Source organism: Hyla sarda, chromosome 5 (genome assembly GCF_029499605.1).
Source record: "Hyla sarda isolate aHylSar1 chromosome 5, aHylSar1.hap1, whole genome shotgun sequence".
Classification (NCBI taxonomy): Eukaryota; Metazoa; Chordata; class Amphibia; order Anura; family Hylidae; genus Hyla; species Hyla sarda.
In genome coordinates, this window is record NC_079193.1 from 328,691,182 (window position 1) to 328,707,909 (window position 16,728).

Consider the following 16,728-nt stretch of genomic DNA (forward strand, 5'->3'; position numbering starts at 1 on the left):
CTATTTGACAAGTGGGCTGGTTGCCTGAAAAATCATGTTTGCAGAAATTGACTCTTCAAGGACAAAATTAACAACATTTGTGACATTATTCATTTTTATTCTGCATGTCTGTGTTGGCTAATCTTCCACTACAGATGTGACTCATCAGGATACACATTGAACAATATCAAAAACAAGACAGAGCTTTCATGAGAGCAATGACCTCCATGTCCCTTTCGGATATGGCCTCCTGCACCAGAAGGACATTTCTCCCCACTGAGAATCCACTGGGGAACCCTGGACAGACAGTACAATCCACTCTATCAACAGACCTCAAAGGTCATTATGGAAAGACGACATGCCATCAGCATAAATGACACTTCAATAAGGAGCTAAAAGTCATGGATGGTTCAAACATCTTATAGACAAGTACCCTAATCCTTGGGCCACACGCTCTACAATGGATTCAACCCTTACATTCTTACAAAATATTGAGAGATTGTGATGGTCCACGACTGTTGGACACTCGGACAACCAATAATCATATAGTTATCCCTATCCTGTGTACAGGGGCTAACTTTTCAAGTTGGGAAAACCCATTTAAAGAGAACCTGTGATGAACACCTAAAAAATGAAAATGCATTATCGATAAGTAGCTTAAGGTACCCTGTTTTACAGTTTGTTGATACGCCCCTCCATTCCTAAGATAGGTTTATAGTTTGTCTGACAATTCAGGTAATCAGACAGATGGGCGTGAACTTTATTTTAAAAAATGGGAGTGAATATGAGGTCATGGTGGAATTATACAGTCAGGGGGTGTGTATTAGGCGTACATGCCCCTCAATATCTGCCTAATCCCACCCATTACCTGACTCACTCTTACTATTTAAAAATTTAATTCACGCCCAGCTGACTGATTCCCTGAATTGTCAAACAATAAATCCACATATCTTGACAATGGGTGGGCACATTAAACAACTGTAAAAAGGTGTGTAATCAGGGCACCCTGAGATATTTCATGACAGTAAAATGTTAAGTTTTTTGGGTTGACCACAGATCCTTTTTAAATGGCCCAGCACTTAATAATCAAAAGCTTAGATGCAGAATTATCTTAATTTTACAGTATTTTCAATTTGTATAAGTGTTAAGCCTGTTAAGGCAGTATTTGTGTGAGGGGCGTGAGTATACTACGCCCCTGCACCTTGAAGCAGGGTGTACATGACTTTGTGTGAGGGGGTGTAGGTGTATATATAATGCCCACTGCACCTCAAGACGGGGCGCATGTGTTTTGCGGAAGCCACAGTATCTGGCGGGGAGTGGCAGGCGTTTTGAATCTTCCGCCATTTTTGAACCTACATTAGGTTGCACAGGCTTAGCATCTTTAGGTAGTACTAGCAGCCCCCCTTTAGGTAGGTGTTAGCAGCAGCCCCCTTTAGGTTGTAATAGAAGCAGCCCCCTTAGGTAGTAATAGCCAACAGCACCCCCTTAGGTAGTAATAGCCAACAGCACCCCCTTAAGTAGTAATAGCCAACAGCACCCTCTTAGGTAGTAATAGTTAGCAGCCCCTTTAGGTAGTAATCAGTAGCCATAATAGGTAGGAATCAGTAGCCCCCTAAGGCAGTAACCAGCAGCCCCCTTAGGTAGTTATCAGTAGCCCCAACAGGTAGGAATCAGTAGCCCCCTTGGGTAGGATTCAGTAGCCCCAATAGAAAAAAAAAACATTTACCCCGGCTCCTGCGTGGTCCATGGCCTCTTCTCTTCAGTGTTCTTCCCCGGTCTGTGCTCCAGCACATGATGATGACGTAATTCATGTGTCGGAGCGCAGAGGACGGATGCCCGGGCCTCTTGTCAGCGCCTGCATATTGTGGGCGGCACACAAAAGTGATTGACAGGGCGAGGAGCCAATGGCTTAGCTCTGTCAATCAGCCGTGCGCCGCATTGAACTATAGGCAAGTCTGTAAGACGCGCTTAGTGTCCTGGATCAGCCATGGAAGCAGGAGACCATTGTGTAAACAGCGGTTCCCTGCTTCTGTGCTGCTGCAAGGGGGTGCAGCTGGGGCCCGGGCCCCTTACTGGAGTACTGACTGTACCGCCCTGACGGCGGCCCTGCATCCTTACGTTGTTTATGACATCATACCATGCACACGTTCCATAGCATTCCTAATGTGCGTACGTAACTGTAGATCACACCATGCATTTCCTTCTCCAGAATTATTATGCTTTGGATACAATGGCTTTGGTAATGTGTTTATTCCTAAATAGTTTGCTGCCATGCATATGTAAAAACGTATGCATCCGTGCATACTCTGCGGTAGAGTGGGTACTATGCACTCAATGTGATTGTTTGTACTATTGCATATGCTATGACGTACGGTTATAGCATTTATTTTGAGTTAGAGTTATAGTGTTTATTTTGTGCCTACGGTATAGCATTTATGCTCAGCATACGCTTTAGCATTTATGTGCTCAAGTTTATAGAATTTAGTCTGTGTATACATTTATCACATTTAGTATGTGTGTACATTGGTAACATCAGTCTAAGCATATCCTATAGAATTTTCTTCTGTGCATAATGTTATAGTATTTATTTTATGGGTACGGTTATAGTATTTATTCTGAGCATACGGTTGTTACAATTCTGTGCATATGTTGTTGCATTTATTCTGTGTATATGTTCATAGCATTTAGATATGTATGGGTGTGTGTGTGCGTGTGTATATATATATATATGTATGTGTGTTCGTAGCATTTATATCATGTTACGTTCATAGAAATTATACCATGCACAAGTTCATAGCACATTGATATCATGCATACGGTCGTAGCGTTTATTCCATGAATATACATTCTTGTATAGAAGAAAACACAGAGCACTGACCGTAATCTTGCAGAAGAAGTTCACAACATGTTCATGGGTACAGGTGGGGAGAGCGGACGCCGGTAGGAGAAGTGCGGGCAACGCTGAGCTGAGCATGCTTCATACCTGGTGGGTCCCGACTGCTATCAGCAGCCAGGACCCACAGTTAATGCTGGGCACTGCCGATCGGGTCAATGCCCAGCATTAACCCTTTAGACGCCACAATCAAAGTTGATCTCGGCATCTAAAATTCGTGGTTAATGGTGTCTGTTAGCTCAAGGAAGCTGATCAGGACATCCGCGGCAAATCACAAGTTCCGATCAGCTAAGTGGATGGTGGGAATGCACTTACCTGCCTTCTCGCCGTCCGATCGATGCCCTGAAGCTCTGGCCAGCCATGGCAGGCTAGAAAGGCAGGACACCGATAACACTGATCAATGATATGCTATGGCATAGCATTGAACAGTGTATGCAATATTGCATGTTATAGCCCCCTATGGGGACAAAAAAAGTTTAAATAAAAAAAAAACTTAACGGGAATTTACCCCTTCCTAATAAAAGTTTGAATTCCCCCCACTTTTCCCTATTTTAAAATAAAATAATGTAATAAAAAATAAACAATCATATGTGGTACCCCCGCATATGTAAATGTCTGAACTACTAAAATATAAGGTTAGTTAAACCGCACGATCAATGGCGTACACAAAGAAAAAAATAAAAAACTTTCCATTTTTTATCACTTCATATACCATTAAAAAAAATTTTTTTTTAAATAGATCAAATCTAGGGTCCTTGATTGCACTACTGACACCAGTTAAACAGTGGTTATCCCTGGAACGCAACTCCTCCCACCTAGATCCCTGAACGGTGTTGTGGCTCCCGAAAACTGCCCTGACACCTAACAATCTCACCGCTTTACCTCCGGTCACTGCCTCCATCATCCATACTCGTCGTTTTCTTTTGTCTAATGTCCCACAATTCGCACATACTGGTCCTTTAACCCCAGTGTTGGGAAACACAGACTTCCCCTCAACTATTAATTCCCCTGCCTTTCTAGGACTGCCTAGAACAGATGGGGCCTTCTTCACCAGGTTTTTGTCCCTGTCGGGGCTTAAGCCGTTAGAAGACCTCATTGCGCCTTCTCCAGTGACACCGTCTCATATTCTACAATATTCCAAGCTAAGACATTACTATCTGAAGGTCAAGGACTGCTTTGACCTGCACCACCCCCTCTCCCCATTTGAGAAGCTTTTTCTTTCTAACTCAGGTGTGCGTCGTCCGGTCAGCAGGATATATACCCTCATTCTTGATTCCTACCTCGATGACCTGCTATCATTCTGCCATGGCTGGGAACGGGAACTGGATAGGGTTTTCTCAGATGGGTATGGGTGACGGTAATTAAACTGTGTCCCAAAACATCTGTCTCATGTAAGGCCCAAGAAACAAATTATAAAATATTGACTAGGTGGTATGGGGTGCCCACCCTATTATCCAAATTTTACCCTGGACTTCCTGACTCCTGCTGGAGATGTGGTAACGCAAGTGGCTCCATGAGCCATATTTGGTTATATTGTCCACTGTTAACCTCTTTGTGGACCCAGATTCTACACTTCCTGCACAAACTGACATCCAAACGCTTGGATAAAGACCCTGCAGCCCTTCTCCTGTCCATTCTTCCCCCCTCCCTAACAAAATGGCAAACACTCTTGGTCAGATTCATGCTCCTGGCTAGATCACTAATCCCTAGACTCTGGAAATCCAAATCCCCTCCTGGCTCCAAGAACTCACATCTCCACCGGATGGAGAAACTCATTGCAGACTCTGGTATCCTGATGACAAACATATGGAGTCCGTGGATGACCTTCCTCCACTCAGATGAGTATAGGACCCTACACGTACCGTAGCGATCACCCTTGCAATCTATGCTCAAGCCTCTCTCAGACATACACCCTTATTACAGCTGTCAGCCTGGCCGTCAGGTGGGGTCTCACTGTGCACTCTGATAACAGAGGTTGGTACTTTATTGTTGTTCTACTTTTCCTTTTTTCTCCTACTGTCCTTTTTCTAATCTGCTTCTCTCCCTGACCACTGTATAGTCCCTCATGTCTTCCCTGCCTCCTTCCCCTTTGCCCCTCCTTTTTCCCTTCCCCCTTTGCCCCCCCCCCTGCCCTGAGCATTATCTGCACCACCATTACTATCTCTCACAGTTTCCTCACCTTTTTTTTTTTTATGACGGCCTATACCTGTCATGCCATTCTACATGAGAAGTACCAAGTCCTGATGTCCCTGAAAAAACAAAAGAGCAAAAACTAAAATTGGCCTGGTCCTTAATCTCTTAAGAACGCAGGACGTACAGGCATGCCCTGACGTCCGGGTACTTTTTGACTCCGGAGCGGAGAGCGGGTTAAACCCGGTGGTTCCCGGTTGCTACTGGCAGCCAGGACCCACAGCTAATGCCGGGTACCGCCGATCGGGCATATGCCTGGCATTAACCCTTTAGACACGCGATCAAAGTTGACTCTCCTTTTTCTAATCTGCTTCTCTCCCTGACCACTGTATAGTCCCTCATGTCTTCCCTGCCTCCTTTCCCTTTCCCCCTCCTTTTTCCCTTTGCCCCCCCTCCCCTGAGCATTAGCTGCACTGCCATTACTATCTCACACAGTTTCCTCACCTTTTTTTTTTTTTTTTATGACGGCCTATACCTGTCATGCCATTCTACATGAGAGGTACCAAGTCCTGATGTCCCTGAAAAAACGAAAGAGCAAAAACTAAAATTGGCCTGGTCCTTAAACTCTGAAGAACGCAGGACGTACAGGCATGCCCTGACGTCCGGGTACTTTTTGACTCCGGAACGGAGAACGGGTTAAACCCGTTGGTTCCCGGTTGCTACTGGCAGCCAGGACCCACAGCTAATACCGGGTACCGCCGATCGGGCTGATGCCTGACATTAACCCTTTAGACGACGCAATCAAAGTGGACTGCGGCGACTAAAGTGAAAATAAAACTATCCCAGCAGCTCAGCCGAGCTGATCGTGACTATCATGACAAATGTCCTGATCAGCTTACTGGACGAAAGGAGGGTCCTCCTGGTCGTCCGGTCAGTGATCTACTGCTCCAAGCCTGCTCTGTAGGGTGGAGCAGCAGCGTACCGATGACACTGATCTATGCTATGGCATAGCAGCGATCAGCGTATGCAATCAGAAGATTGCTTGGTATAACGCCCTATTGGGGCTAAAAAAATAAAAAAAAGTGTTAGAGTAAAATAAAAAATGAATAAAAAAGATAAGCCCCCCCCCCCCATAAAAGTTTGAATCACCCTCCTTTTCCTATTTTTTTAAATAATGTAATGAAGAAAAAAATCATATGTGGTATTGCCGCATGCATAAATGTCAGAACTATTAATATAGATAAACCACACGGTCGATGGCGTACACGTAAAGAAAAAGAAAACTGTCCATTTTTATCACTTCATTTACCATAAAACATTTTGTTTTTTAAATCGATAAAATCTAGGGTCCTTGAAAACTGAGCCCTCATATAGTCCCGTACGCGGAAAATAAAGTTATAGGGGTCAGAAGATGACCATTTTAAACATACTAATTTTGGTGCATGAAGTTATAATTTTTTTAAAGTAGTAAAATAAATAAAGCCTACATAAATTGGTTATCCGTGTAACCGTATAGACCTACAGAATAAAGATAAAGGTGTCCTTTTTACCGAAAAGTGCACTGCGTAGAAACTGAAGCCCTAAAATTAGCAAAATTGTGTTTTTTATTTCTTCATTTTACCCCACAAATATTTTTTTTTGTTTCCCCGCATATTATATTCTAAAATTAGTGACGTCATTACAAAGTACAATTGGTGGCGCAAAAAAAAAAGCCCTTATATGGGTCTGTAGGTGCAAAATTTAAAGAAATATGATTTTTAGAAGGTGAGGAGGAAAAACGAAAGTGCAAAAACTAAAATAGTTTTCAGTCCTTAAGGTGAAAATTGGATGAGTCCTTAAGTGGTTATGGCCAAAATGTGCTTAAGGAGTTAAAGTGTTCCTGTCATTTAAAAAAACAAAAACAAAACAAAAACACAACAAAACCTTTTCATATGTCAGAGAGACATGTCAAAATGTTTGATCTCTCGGGGTCTGTGCTACCGCATGCTTCTCCCTGCTTCTTCTAAGGATACATGGGGGTCCCTGAGACCCTTAATCGATTAGAACTTTTGACATGTCTCTGATGTCAATTTTTTTTTTAAATGACAGGGACATTTTAAACAGCTTCACATAAGATCTTTAAACAGCTTCAAAAGCCTCTATTCGTTCATTTGCTAAACCCAGGCACTTTTGCACAGGTCAAATATTGGGAATGCGCATTCCTAGGAGCGCTATTTTGCCCAATAATTGGCCTGTGTAAAAGGGCCTTTAGGCACCATCATCAAATATCCACACATTGGCTATCTGGCTCCTGGAATCAAAACAGTCACACTCTTTGGAACTAGACAAAACCTAACTACACCGCAGGGAAAAAAAAAAAAAAAAATGAGACTTTTTTTATATTTGCAAAGTTTAAAATTTATTTTAGAAATCCTATTCTTTTTTTAATCCAACACAATTTAATTCATTAGAATAAAAACAAAAGATATGTTTAAAATACAACATAAATAAAATGATGCTACTTATCTGGGATGAATTAATATTCTCCAAATACAGAACCACAAATAACGCCCACGCCCTCCCCCTCCAATTCACATTTTGAACTGGTCTTGATGGAAATTAGGGGAACAACCCCACCCCAAAAAAAAATACTGTTATTTCACATTCGTTCTCGAATAATTTTTAAAATAAGACAGACACAATGAAGATTTTTTTAAAATTTATTTTAATTTTACCTTAATATGTTCCGCATGTACGTTATATATTAAAATGAAATCTCCTAGAAAGGATATTGAAGAAATAGTTCTTAAGTGGTTTTAAACATAATGGAAATGAAAACAATAGATACTGAAGGTGTACAAAAACACACACAAAAACCTGCAAACAGAACACACGACCCCGCGCTTAACCAAAAAATAGACACCTGACAAGAGAGAGTAAAACAGAGGCACATAATCGAAATCATTGCTCCCCATTTTGGTGAAACTTTACGGGTGCGTTCACACGTACGCAGATTTGCTGCGCAGGATTTTCTGCTGCAGATTTCAATGTAAACTAAATGAGCATAGCTTCAAATCTACACTTACAAATCCTGTGCATCAAATCTGCGCAGATTCCTGTATGTGTGAACATACCCTAAAGGGTTTTTTCTCAGGAACAATTTCATGACATAGATGCCATGAAAGTCAGATGAGCTGTGGGTTACCCCAGTCCCTCTCTTCTGCAGCCATATTGGTTTAGTAACTTTTCTACTGGCATTGTCCATTCAGTACTCACAGTGTTGAGACAACCTACTGACAAACGGGCAATTTAATACCCAGTTTCCAATTCATTACCTGGAGGAATCATAACCGAACAGCTCAACCCGAGTTCTTAAGCTGCCCATATACCTTATACTAAAGCCAGCTGAACGTGCAACCAGTGGATTCATCCAACTCTCTATGGTGTCCTCCTGATGCCAGAAGTTTCGAGCTTGATGGATTTTCCTCCTAATCCTTTTGTTATTGGAGGAATATGCCAAAGCCATGGCTGTCTGGATGTGGCTTACCCCTCCCCTTCCCACTTACAACATGAACATTCGGCTGTGTCAAACTTTAAAGGGGAACTCCAGTGGAAAAGAAAAGTTTTCAAATCAACTGGTGCCAGAAAGTTAAACAGATTTGTGAATTTCTTCCCAGTCTGACCACAGTGCTCTCTGCTGACACCTCTGTCCATGTCAGGAACTGTCCAGATTAGAAGCATATCCCCATAGAAAACCTCTCCTGTTCTGGATAGTTCCTGACACGGACAGAGTTGTCAGCAGAGAGCACTGTGGTCAGACAAGAAAGAACTTCACAAATGTATCTGTAGTATATCTGTAGTATACAGCAGCAGATAAGTACTGAAAGGGTTAAGTTTTTTAAATAGAAGTGATTTACCAATCTGTAACTTTCTGGCACCAGTAGATACGAAAACATTTTTTTCCACCTGAGTTGCCCTTTAATGTGTATAGGGTGATCAGTAGAGATAACTGTTGGCCGAATAAAAATGTCGGGCACCTTAGCAGAAAGACTGAGAAATTCAAGTATCTACTAAATTAGTCATGTCAGGAAAAATACCTCTGCTTATCAAGGTAAGAACCAGTCAGCCGGGTGTCTTCATATACTTAAAAGGGGTACTCCAGTGGAAAACTTTTTTTTTTATGAACTGGTGCCAGAAAGTTAAACAGATTTGTAAAACGCTTCTATTTAAAAATCTCAATCTTTTCAGTACTTGTTAGCAGCTTTATGCTACAGAGGAAATTATTTTCTTTTTTGTCTTGTCCACAGTGCTCTCTGCTGACACCTCTGTCCGTGTCAGGAAGTGTCCAGAGCAGCATAGGTTTGCAATAGGGATTTTCTCCTGCTCTGGACAGTTCCTGATACAGGCATCAGGTGTCAACAGAGAGCACTGTGGACAAGACAAAAAAGAAATTAAAAAAGCTAAGAATTTCTTCTGTAGCATACAGCTGCTAATAAGTACTGGAAGGATAAAGATTTTTTAATAGAAGTAATTTACAAATCTGTTTAACTTTCTGGCACCAGTTGATTAAATAAAAAATGTTTTCCACGGGAGTACCCCTTTAAGGCATAACTGGATACTTGGGTTCAATAAGGCAGTAGAACAAATATGACAGTAGATCACATGCTATAGCCAGGCTGGAAGTATTGTAAACAGAAAGACCTGTGCCGACTTTCCAGGCTGCCTTTGCAAGGTCACGCTGCTGAATCTGTCGATCAAACACCACCAGGCAGCTAAGCAGACTGACTCTGAGATTATGAATGTCCACAATGTAAAGGGGACTTCCAATAAAGAGCTTTCCATTCTCACCGTACAGGTCGGCTAGCAGCAATGTGACAATGTGCCTGCCAACCTTAGAAATTGCAGGATAAAAAGGAGAGCCCAGTTACATTTGTAGAGCATGGTGGTCGAATTGCTGCATTATTATTTCTTTGGTTAATCACAGACAATGGTCCCTTAATGTTATCTTTACATTTGTTCTGTCGGAGAATAAAAGCACCAATTTAGGGATTAAAATATCCTTTCCTGCAGGCAGATTCTTAAAAATAATGTATCAAGGTACAGAGCTGGAGCAAAACAAGGCGAATTGGGATCCCTTTAGCAAATTGACAAGTGATCCTTCTCCAGTCTGACTGCTGACTATTTGCAACATCAGATCACTTACGTTATTTATTAAAAAAAAATGTAAAGCAAAGGGCTTCTCAACCATCATGTAACAGTAGTAACACTAACATTGCTTAGTGTGTGTTTTTTTTTGTTTTTTTAAAGAGGGCCTGTAGCCCCTTCCAAAAACATCAGATGCCATTATGTATGTGGTGTCATGGAAAAAAATAATTTCTAGGCTCCACTTAAGTTCACTAGCTATTGCTGACTATTTTTGAGTGCCTCAATACCTGTATGTCTAACAACAGAGAGGTCACCACCGCTCAGTTCTTAGGTTCATGACCAATTGATATGGACATTAAGGGGACGTGAATGTGATCACTCTCCTCATTGACAAATTAACATTAGCGCCCAATATATAGTCTAGGCTATCACTAGCTTATCAGGTGTCAAACTTAAAGGGGTACTATATCCACAGACATCTTATCCCCTATCCAAAGGATAGGGGATAAGATGTCTGAACGTGGGGGTCCTGCCGCTGGGGACCCCCGCGAACTTCGCTTCATGCCGGATGGCTGGCGATGCAGGGCGGAGGCTCTTGACGTCACGGCCACTCCCCCTCATTGCAAGTCTATGGGAGGGGGCGTGGCAGCGCCACGCCCCCTCCCATAGACTTGCATTGAGGGGGAGTGGCCGTGATGTCACGAGCAGGCGTGGACGTGACATCACAAGCCTCAAAACGAAAATCGCAGAGGTCCCCACAGGCTTGACGGCGCGATCAGACATTTTATCCCCTATCCTTTGGATAGGGGATAAGATGTCTTAGGGAAGAGAACCCCTTTAACAACAACAAGAGTGTAAAAGGGGGGTTAAGAAAAAAAATGAAAAAGCTCCAGAGCCTGATGCTCCACACGGATAATAATGGCTTTTTGGAAGAATCCATGGGTTCTCTTTTAACTGTGCATATCTGCAAGGTGGTGCTTCCTTTCTAGAAGTGGTTGTCTGACATTACAAAAATCGATTCCCCTAATAATAGAAACTTTATTTTCAATACCAGATAATTTAGGGTGGGCACTTGTGCAGAGAGAGCATGAATAAGAAACAACAGAATGTGGAAAGAGGAAGGAAACGCACAGTAGTTGCTACATATAACAGCGTCTCCATCCACCAAATAATGCTAATATGGCCCCTTGTTCTACACGGGTAGTCAACAATCTTAATTGCGGTAAAGAAATCAAGTTTACATCCTTAGAAGCTGCAAGACCTTTGTGAAATGTCAGTGCAGATCTGTGGGGTGGACATCTAACATCCGTATTAGGCTCTGCAGTATAGGAATGAGCCCTGTTTAAGACTGCAGCTCACGAATGTAACATTTAGCAATATCAAACGTCTTAGAAAATCATTACTTGCTTTACACCAGCAGCAATGTCACAGGTTCTAACGTAAGCTCGCAAACTACAAGAATCTGGCTGTTTCCATTGTATTAAAAGCTTTATGCAGTGACATGGGGAAAAAATCTCCCTGACAAGTTATCTGGTCTGTAAAGGTCATACATGACCAATGGGGAGAAAGACTGATTATAAAGGAGTAGAGGCCTACTTAAAGGGGTTATCCAGGAAAAAAACTTTTTTTTTTTATATATCAACTGGCTCCCGAAAGTTAAATAGATTTGTAAATTACTTCTATTAAAAAAAATCTTAATCCTTTCACTACTTATGAGCTTCTGAAGTTAAGGTTGTTCTTTTCTAAGTGCTCTCTGATGACACGTGTCTCGGGAACCGCCCAGTTTAGAAGTAAATCCCCATAGCAAACCTCTTCTAAACTGGGCGGTTCCCGAGATACGTGTCATCAAAGAGCACTTATACAGAAAAGAACAACCTTAACTTCAGAAGCTCATAAGTACTGAAAGGATTAAGATTTTTTTAATAGAAGTCATTTACAAATCTGTTCACCTTTCTGGAGCTAGTTGAGATATATATATATATATATATATATATATATATATATATATAAATAAATAAATAAGTTTTTTCCAGGATAACCCCTTTAATGTGGACAAGGGAAATCAGGCAATAAAATGTTAGCCCCCCCAAATACACTTTTGGATGACTGCCATGAAAGGTCATATATTACTAAAGACAGTTTCCAGGGGCAGCAGGAAGATGCAGAAAATTGGGGAACGTGCGAAAGTTTTTGTATGCAATATGCAGATTATCTATCTAGTATTAGTTAAAGAAGAAGTATCATGGACCAAGTCACAAATTTTTTTTTCTATCATGTGAAAGTGCATCAGCTCATCATTCTGACAATCTGCTCCTCATGTATCTCACCCTCTCCCTTCTCCTGCAATCCCCTCTGAAAGATCGGTACTTCCTGGTCCATGGAGGTCCCTGACTTCCTGTCTCCCATAATGCCTTTCAGTTCATCATAGAAGTAGCTCAGCCTAGACTAGTGCTTCCTAACCAGGGTGCCTCCAGCTGTTGTGAAACTACAACTCCCAGCATGCCTGGGAGTTTTAGTTTTGCAACAGCTGAAGGCACCCTGGTTGGGATACACTGACCTAGACACTGATCACTTTCCTAACAGCAGGCTCAGTGTTTCCCCTCCCCCTGCTTCTATTCTCAGGACATCGTTCTTTCAGACTGACCTGTTGTCAGATTGTGATCAGTGCAGGGGAAAGCAGGGATCTCCCCTCCCCCTCTGCTTCTTCTCGGGACATTGGGACATCGTTCTTGCTGTTATAAACACTGAGCTGGCTGTCAGATGCTTCCCTGCCGAGGAGATGAATACACGTGCTCAGCTCACTGGGGCTTCTATGATTGGCTGAAGCTGCACATGGGAGGTTCCCTGGCCGTGCACAGAGCTGGCTAAGCTGCAGAACTATGGGAAATTGTGACATCACGGCCCCCAGCATAATGCAGCTCAATGGGGGGTCGCAAGTCATCAGAACAGGGAGCTGCTGAACTTCCTCTCTGAACAAAGAAGCTAAAAAAACAGGTTTTATATACAAGATGGGTGAAGTCAGTGATTTACAAAGTGATATAACTTTTGCTTCTGCATTTAAAACACAATACTTTTTCTACATGGGACTTCTCCTTTAACTAGCATATCGTAAATTAAGAATATCACTCCCATTACAGAAGACCAATAGGAGGCATGGAAGCACACACACTAAACATTTGCTAGGATTTCCTTTACACAAATGTGTCTGTGATAGTGAACCACTTACCTGATAATATAATAAATGGAATTCTTGAAAGAACAATAAACCTAAAAATGAACCATAAGGGCAAGTTCACACATAATTCACAGCGGAAATTCTGTAAGCAGATTATGCTGCTACCTGTTCACTTCCAATTTTCCATTACTGAAAAGCTGCAGCAGATTATGTGTGTGGGAACGTACCCTAAAGTAGAGCAGGAGATATATTTTCCCATGCTGTTAGTTGGTGTGTAAGATTTTCTGCATTTCTGTAAAACACACAGCCTTGTAAAAAAAATTTTTTTTACAAATAACACAAGGTATCTGCTTAGGCAATGGGCTGGGGCTTAACAATCATTGTCTTCTAGTACAATATATATGAAGTTAAGGAACATCCAATAAGGCAGTGATGAAAAAATAATACATAACTTTTATTCTCCGGGGGTCGCGTAACTAGTTTGTCTGGTTAATTCCGATAACGAACGAGACTCCTCCATGCTAACTAGTTACGCGACCCCCGGAGAATAAAAGTTATATATTATTTTTTCATCACTGCCTTATTGGATGTTCCTTAACTTCATATATATAGCATAATTTCTCTCTCCAAGGGCATCTTTATCAATACACCCTGATAGTGAGAAGTCTCATGGGGAAAGGGGTGTTCTTATTGAAGAATAATTCCCCAGTGATACATTAGTAATTAAGTCTTCTAGTACAAACAGACTTGTGGGGGAGGATCCTGCTGCAGTCAGTTGTCACAAACTAGATTGAGAGTCTATAGCTGTTATCCATTTGTCACAGATTTCTCAGTACTGCTGGAATTTTGGTGTGTACTTTCTATATTCTTTGTTCCCTGAATAGATTTTCAACTTTGGGCCTAGAACGTACAAAATTCGGTATATGCAGACAGGCCAAAATTAAAGCTATTCTGATTCAAACACAGAAAAGATCTGACATGGACTTAATACATGGTAATCTCGAAGACAATGAAAAAACACACACATGCTTGATGGAAAACTATAAATATAGCTTTGTTATCAACCCTGCTGTATTCGGGTCCCCAGTTGTCTCTGTTTCAGTACATAGGGAAGCTGGATTCATGGCCCCAGTAAATAATTATACTGACTAGTGGTGGTTATGGAGGGCTGCTAATATTGCTTCAGCAAGGTGACACCAGTAAAATACCCCCATCAAGCTGTCCAGTCTGTGAAGCTTTAGCAATAACTTGGAAAAGCAGACTTACATACATTATGTCTACATTTCAACATCACAATGAGGGAAAAAAAAAATCAACTAAAAACCACAGAACACATTTGGTCACTAATGTCCGTCACACTCAAATGTAACACACAGAAATAAATAGATATGTTGTAACTTTAAGGCAAATTAATATTTACCAAGGTGCGAACATAAGTCCCTGAAAAACTCTGATATGAAGGAATAATAAAAGACTATGCTGGCTGCTTCTCCTGATGGATTCTTCTAAATGTCTTTCCGTTCCTCTACAATACAAGGACATGCAAAGACTAGGGCAGATAATGCTAGTTAAAAGAAAATGGAGAAAAAGCCAAGGGAAGATGTGTAAAAAGTCATCTGTAGGACCCAAAGATATCATTCTCAGGCTTATATCATTGAATATTTTCCCTCCTCTTTGCTCAATGTTCTTTACAAGAATGGAGAAAGTTACAAACACGTTTACTTCCCTGGGAAAACATTTGTAAGATGTGACCACAGGTTTTACTTCTGGAGTTCCTAGAAATTGCTTATGTCCATTTTTAAGAAAGAAACCAGACTCTCATCAGAAGTTCTGTTGCCTCCTCTTCTTGGCGTCCATTGCATCAAGAATGGGCTGCCTCTTTGCCGTGTACCTCTGCCGCAATTCTTCTATCTCACGCTCCATCATGGGGTCAAGAGCTTTTAGTCTCATCTGAAGCTCCTCGAAGCTCAAATTCTTCAGCTGTTGGCAAAAATAAAAAACAAACATAAGTGTTAAAAAAACAACAACAAAACACAGGACACACTCAAGCACAATGACGACAAGAAAGTAGCCATGGTCCTAATCTCCATGGTCCATAGAAAAATCATGATTTAGTAACCAGAGATTTTAATGCAGGGTGTGCCATTGTGAAGCTGTAAACTATAAAGAGGATCTGTGAACTGATTTTATTATTCAAAAGAGAGGGGTCAGCACTTTATTTTATATTGAGAATAGAGAAGATGTGAAGTCTGAACTGGTCCTGCTGGTAACATGTACTGAAATGTCCAATCTATTGGTCATTTGCTTCTTTATAAGCAGAACACAGAAAAAAGGTGATCCTCTTTGATAATATCCATACCTTTTAAACAGGACCCATAGACAGCAACTGTCAAATTTATATTACTAAATATATATATATATATATATATATATATATATATAAAATGAACTTTAGGTAAATTTTTTCTAATCTTTCAATGTTGTAGTTTCCAAACTGGTCACTAGGCTTAAAACTAAGAAGATGTTCTGTTCTGAACAGATTACTTTCAGTAAATTTTCTATAGAAACAGATTAAAATAAAAGAAAGAACATATTTCAGTATCTGGTTCTAATCACTTAAACAATCTAGAGGATATATTTCCTTTAAAGAAGCTCCAAGGATAGGCAGAAAAGCTGTCTGGTCAAAATTCGTGAACAGATTTTCCTTTGTACGGGTCAAGTCCTGCATCTGGATGAGCATCCTTGTGTACACAAAAGCTGAGTAAGCAGCGGTCCCCAGGATCTCCTCTTGGGGACACCATTATGACACTCCACTAGCAGTATACATGCCCTGCATGCTCAGCATTAGTTCTTTTACACAATAAGACCCCATGTAAAGTGCATTTGGAGCGTGCGTTCACCCGTCCTTGCGCACTCCTGAAAAGTCATTCAGGATCCCTCTAGTGTTGTAAACAACGCTGTGAACATTGGCAGCGTTCCCCATCCAGCATCTTTAGCTTAGATGATGGGAGGTCACCAAGAGTCCTCTCATTAGCAAACCCACTACAGAAGGAGATTTCCTAATGCATGGAGGTCCACTAGAGGTCAATTTCCCAATCTGATCATAATTACGGATACGTCAAGAGCCTGGAGGAAATGGAGGAAGCAAAGCTTTATATTGGAAGAGAAGGATTTGCCTAGCAAGGATGGAATTTTTTTTTGTCTTTTAATCCTGACAAAAAAAATTCTGTTATTCCAATAACTAATAGGACAATAATAGAGTCTAGATATGCAACCAGAAAAAGGAAAAGTACAGAGGTATATAGTGAGCAATTGGTACTGGAAAATACCAAACAAGTAAATGCACTGATGGATGGAAAGGTGGTGTCAAATGTCCGGTATGAGTCGATAGCTGTGCATCAATGTGTAAAACAAATAATTCATAATG

The 16,728-nt window shown here is 41.2% G+C and overlaps 1 protein-coding gene across 1 annotated transcript in view; it reads right to left on the reverse strand.

Moving 5' to 3' along the window:
* Positions 1-12,129: 12,129 nt before the first annotated feature.
* The window catches only part of STK3 (serine/threonine kinase 3), a 245,238-nt gene continuing 240,639 nt past the window's right edge, over positions 12,130-16,728 (reverse strand). The window contains exon 11 of the mRNA XM_056522374.1: positions 12,130-15,281. Within this exon, the coding sequence (XP_056378349.1) occupies positions 15,123-15,281 (159 nt within the window). The 3' untranslated portion in view covers positions 12,130-15,122. The remainder of the gene's footprint in view (positions 15,282-16,728) is intronic.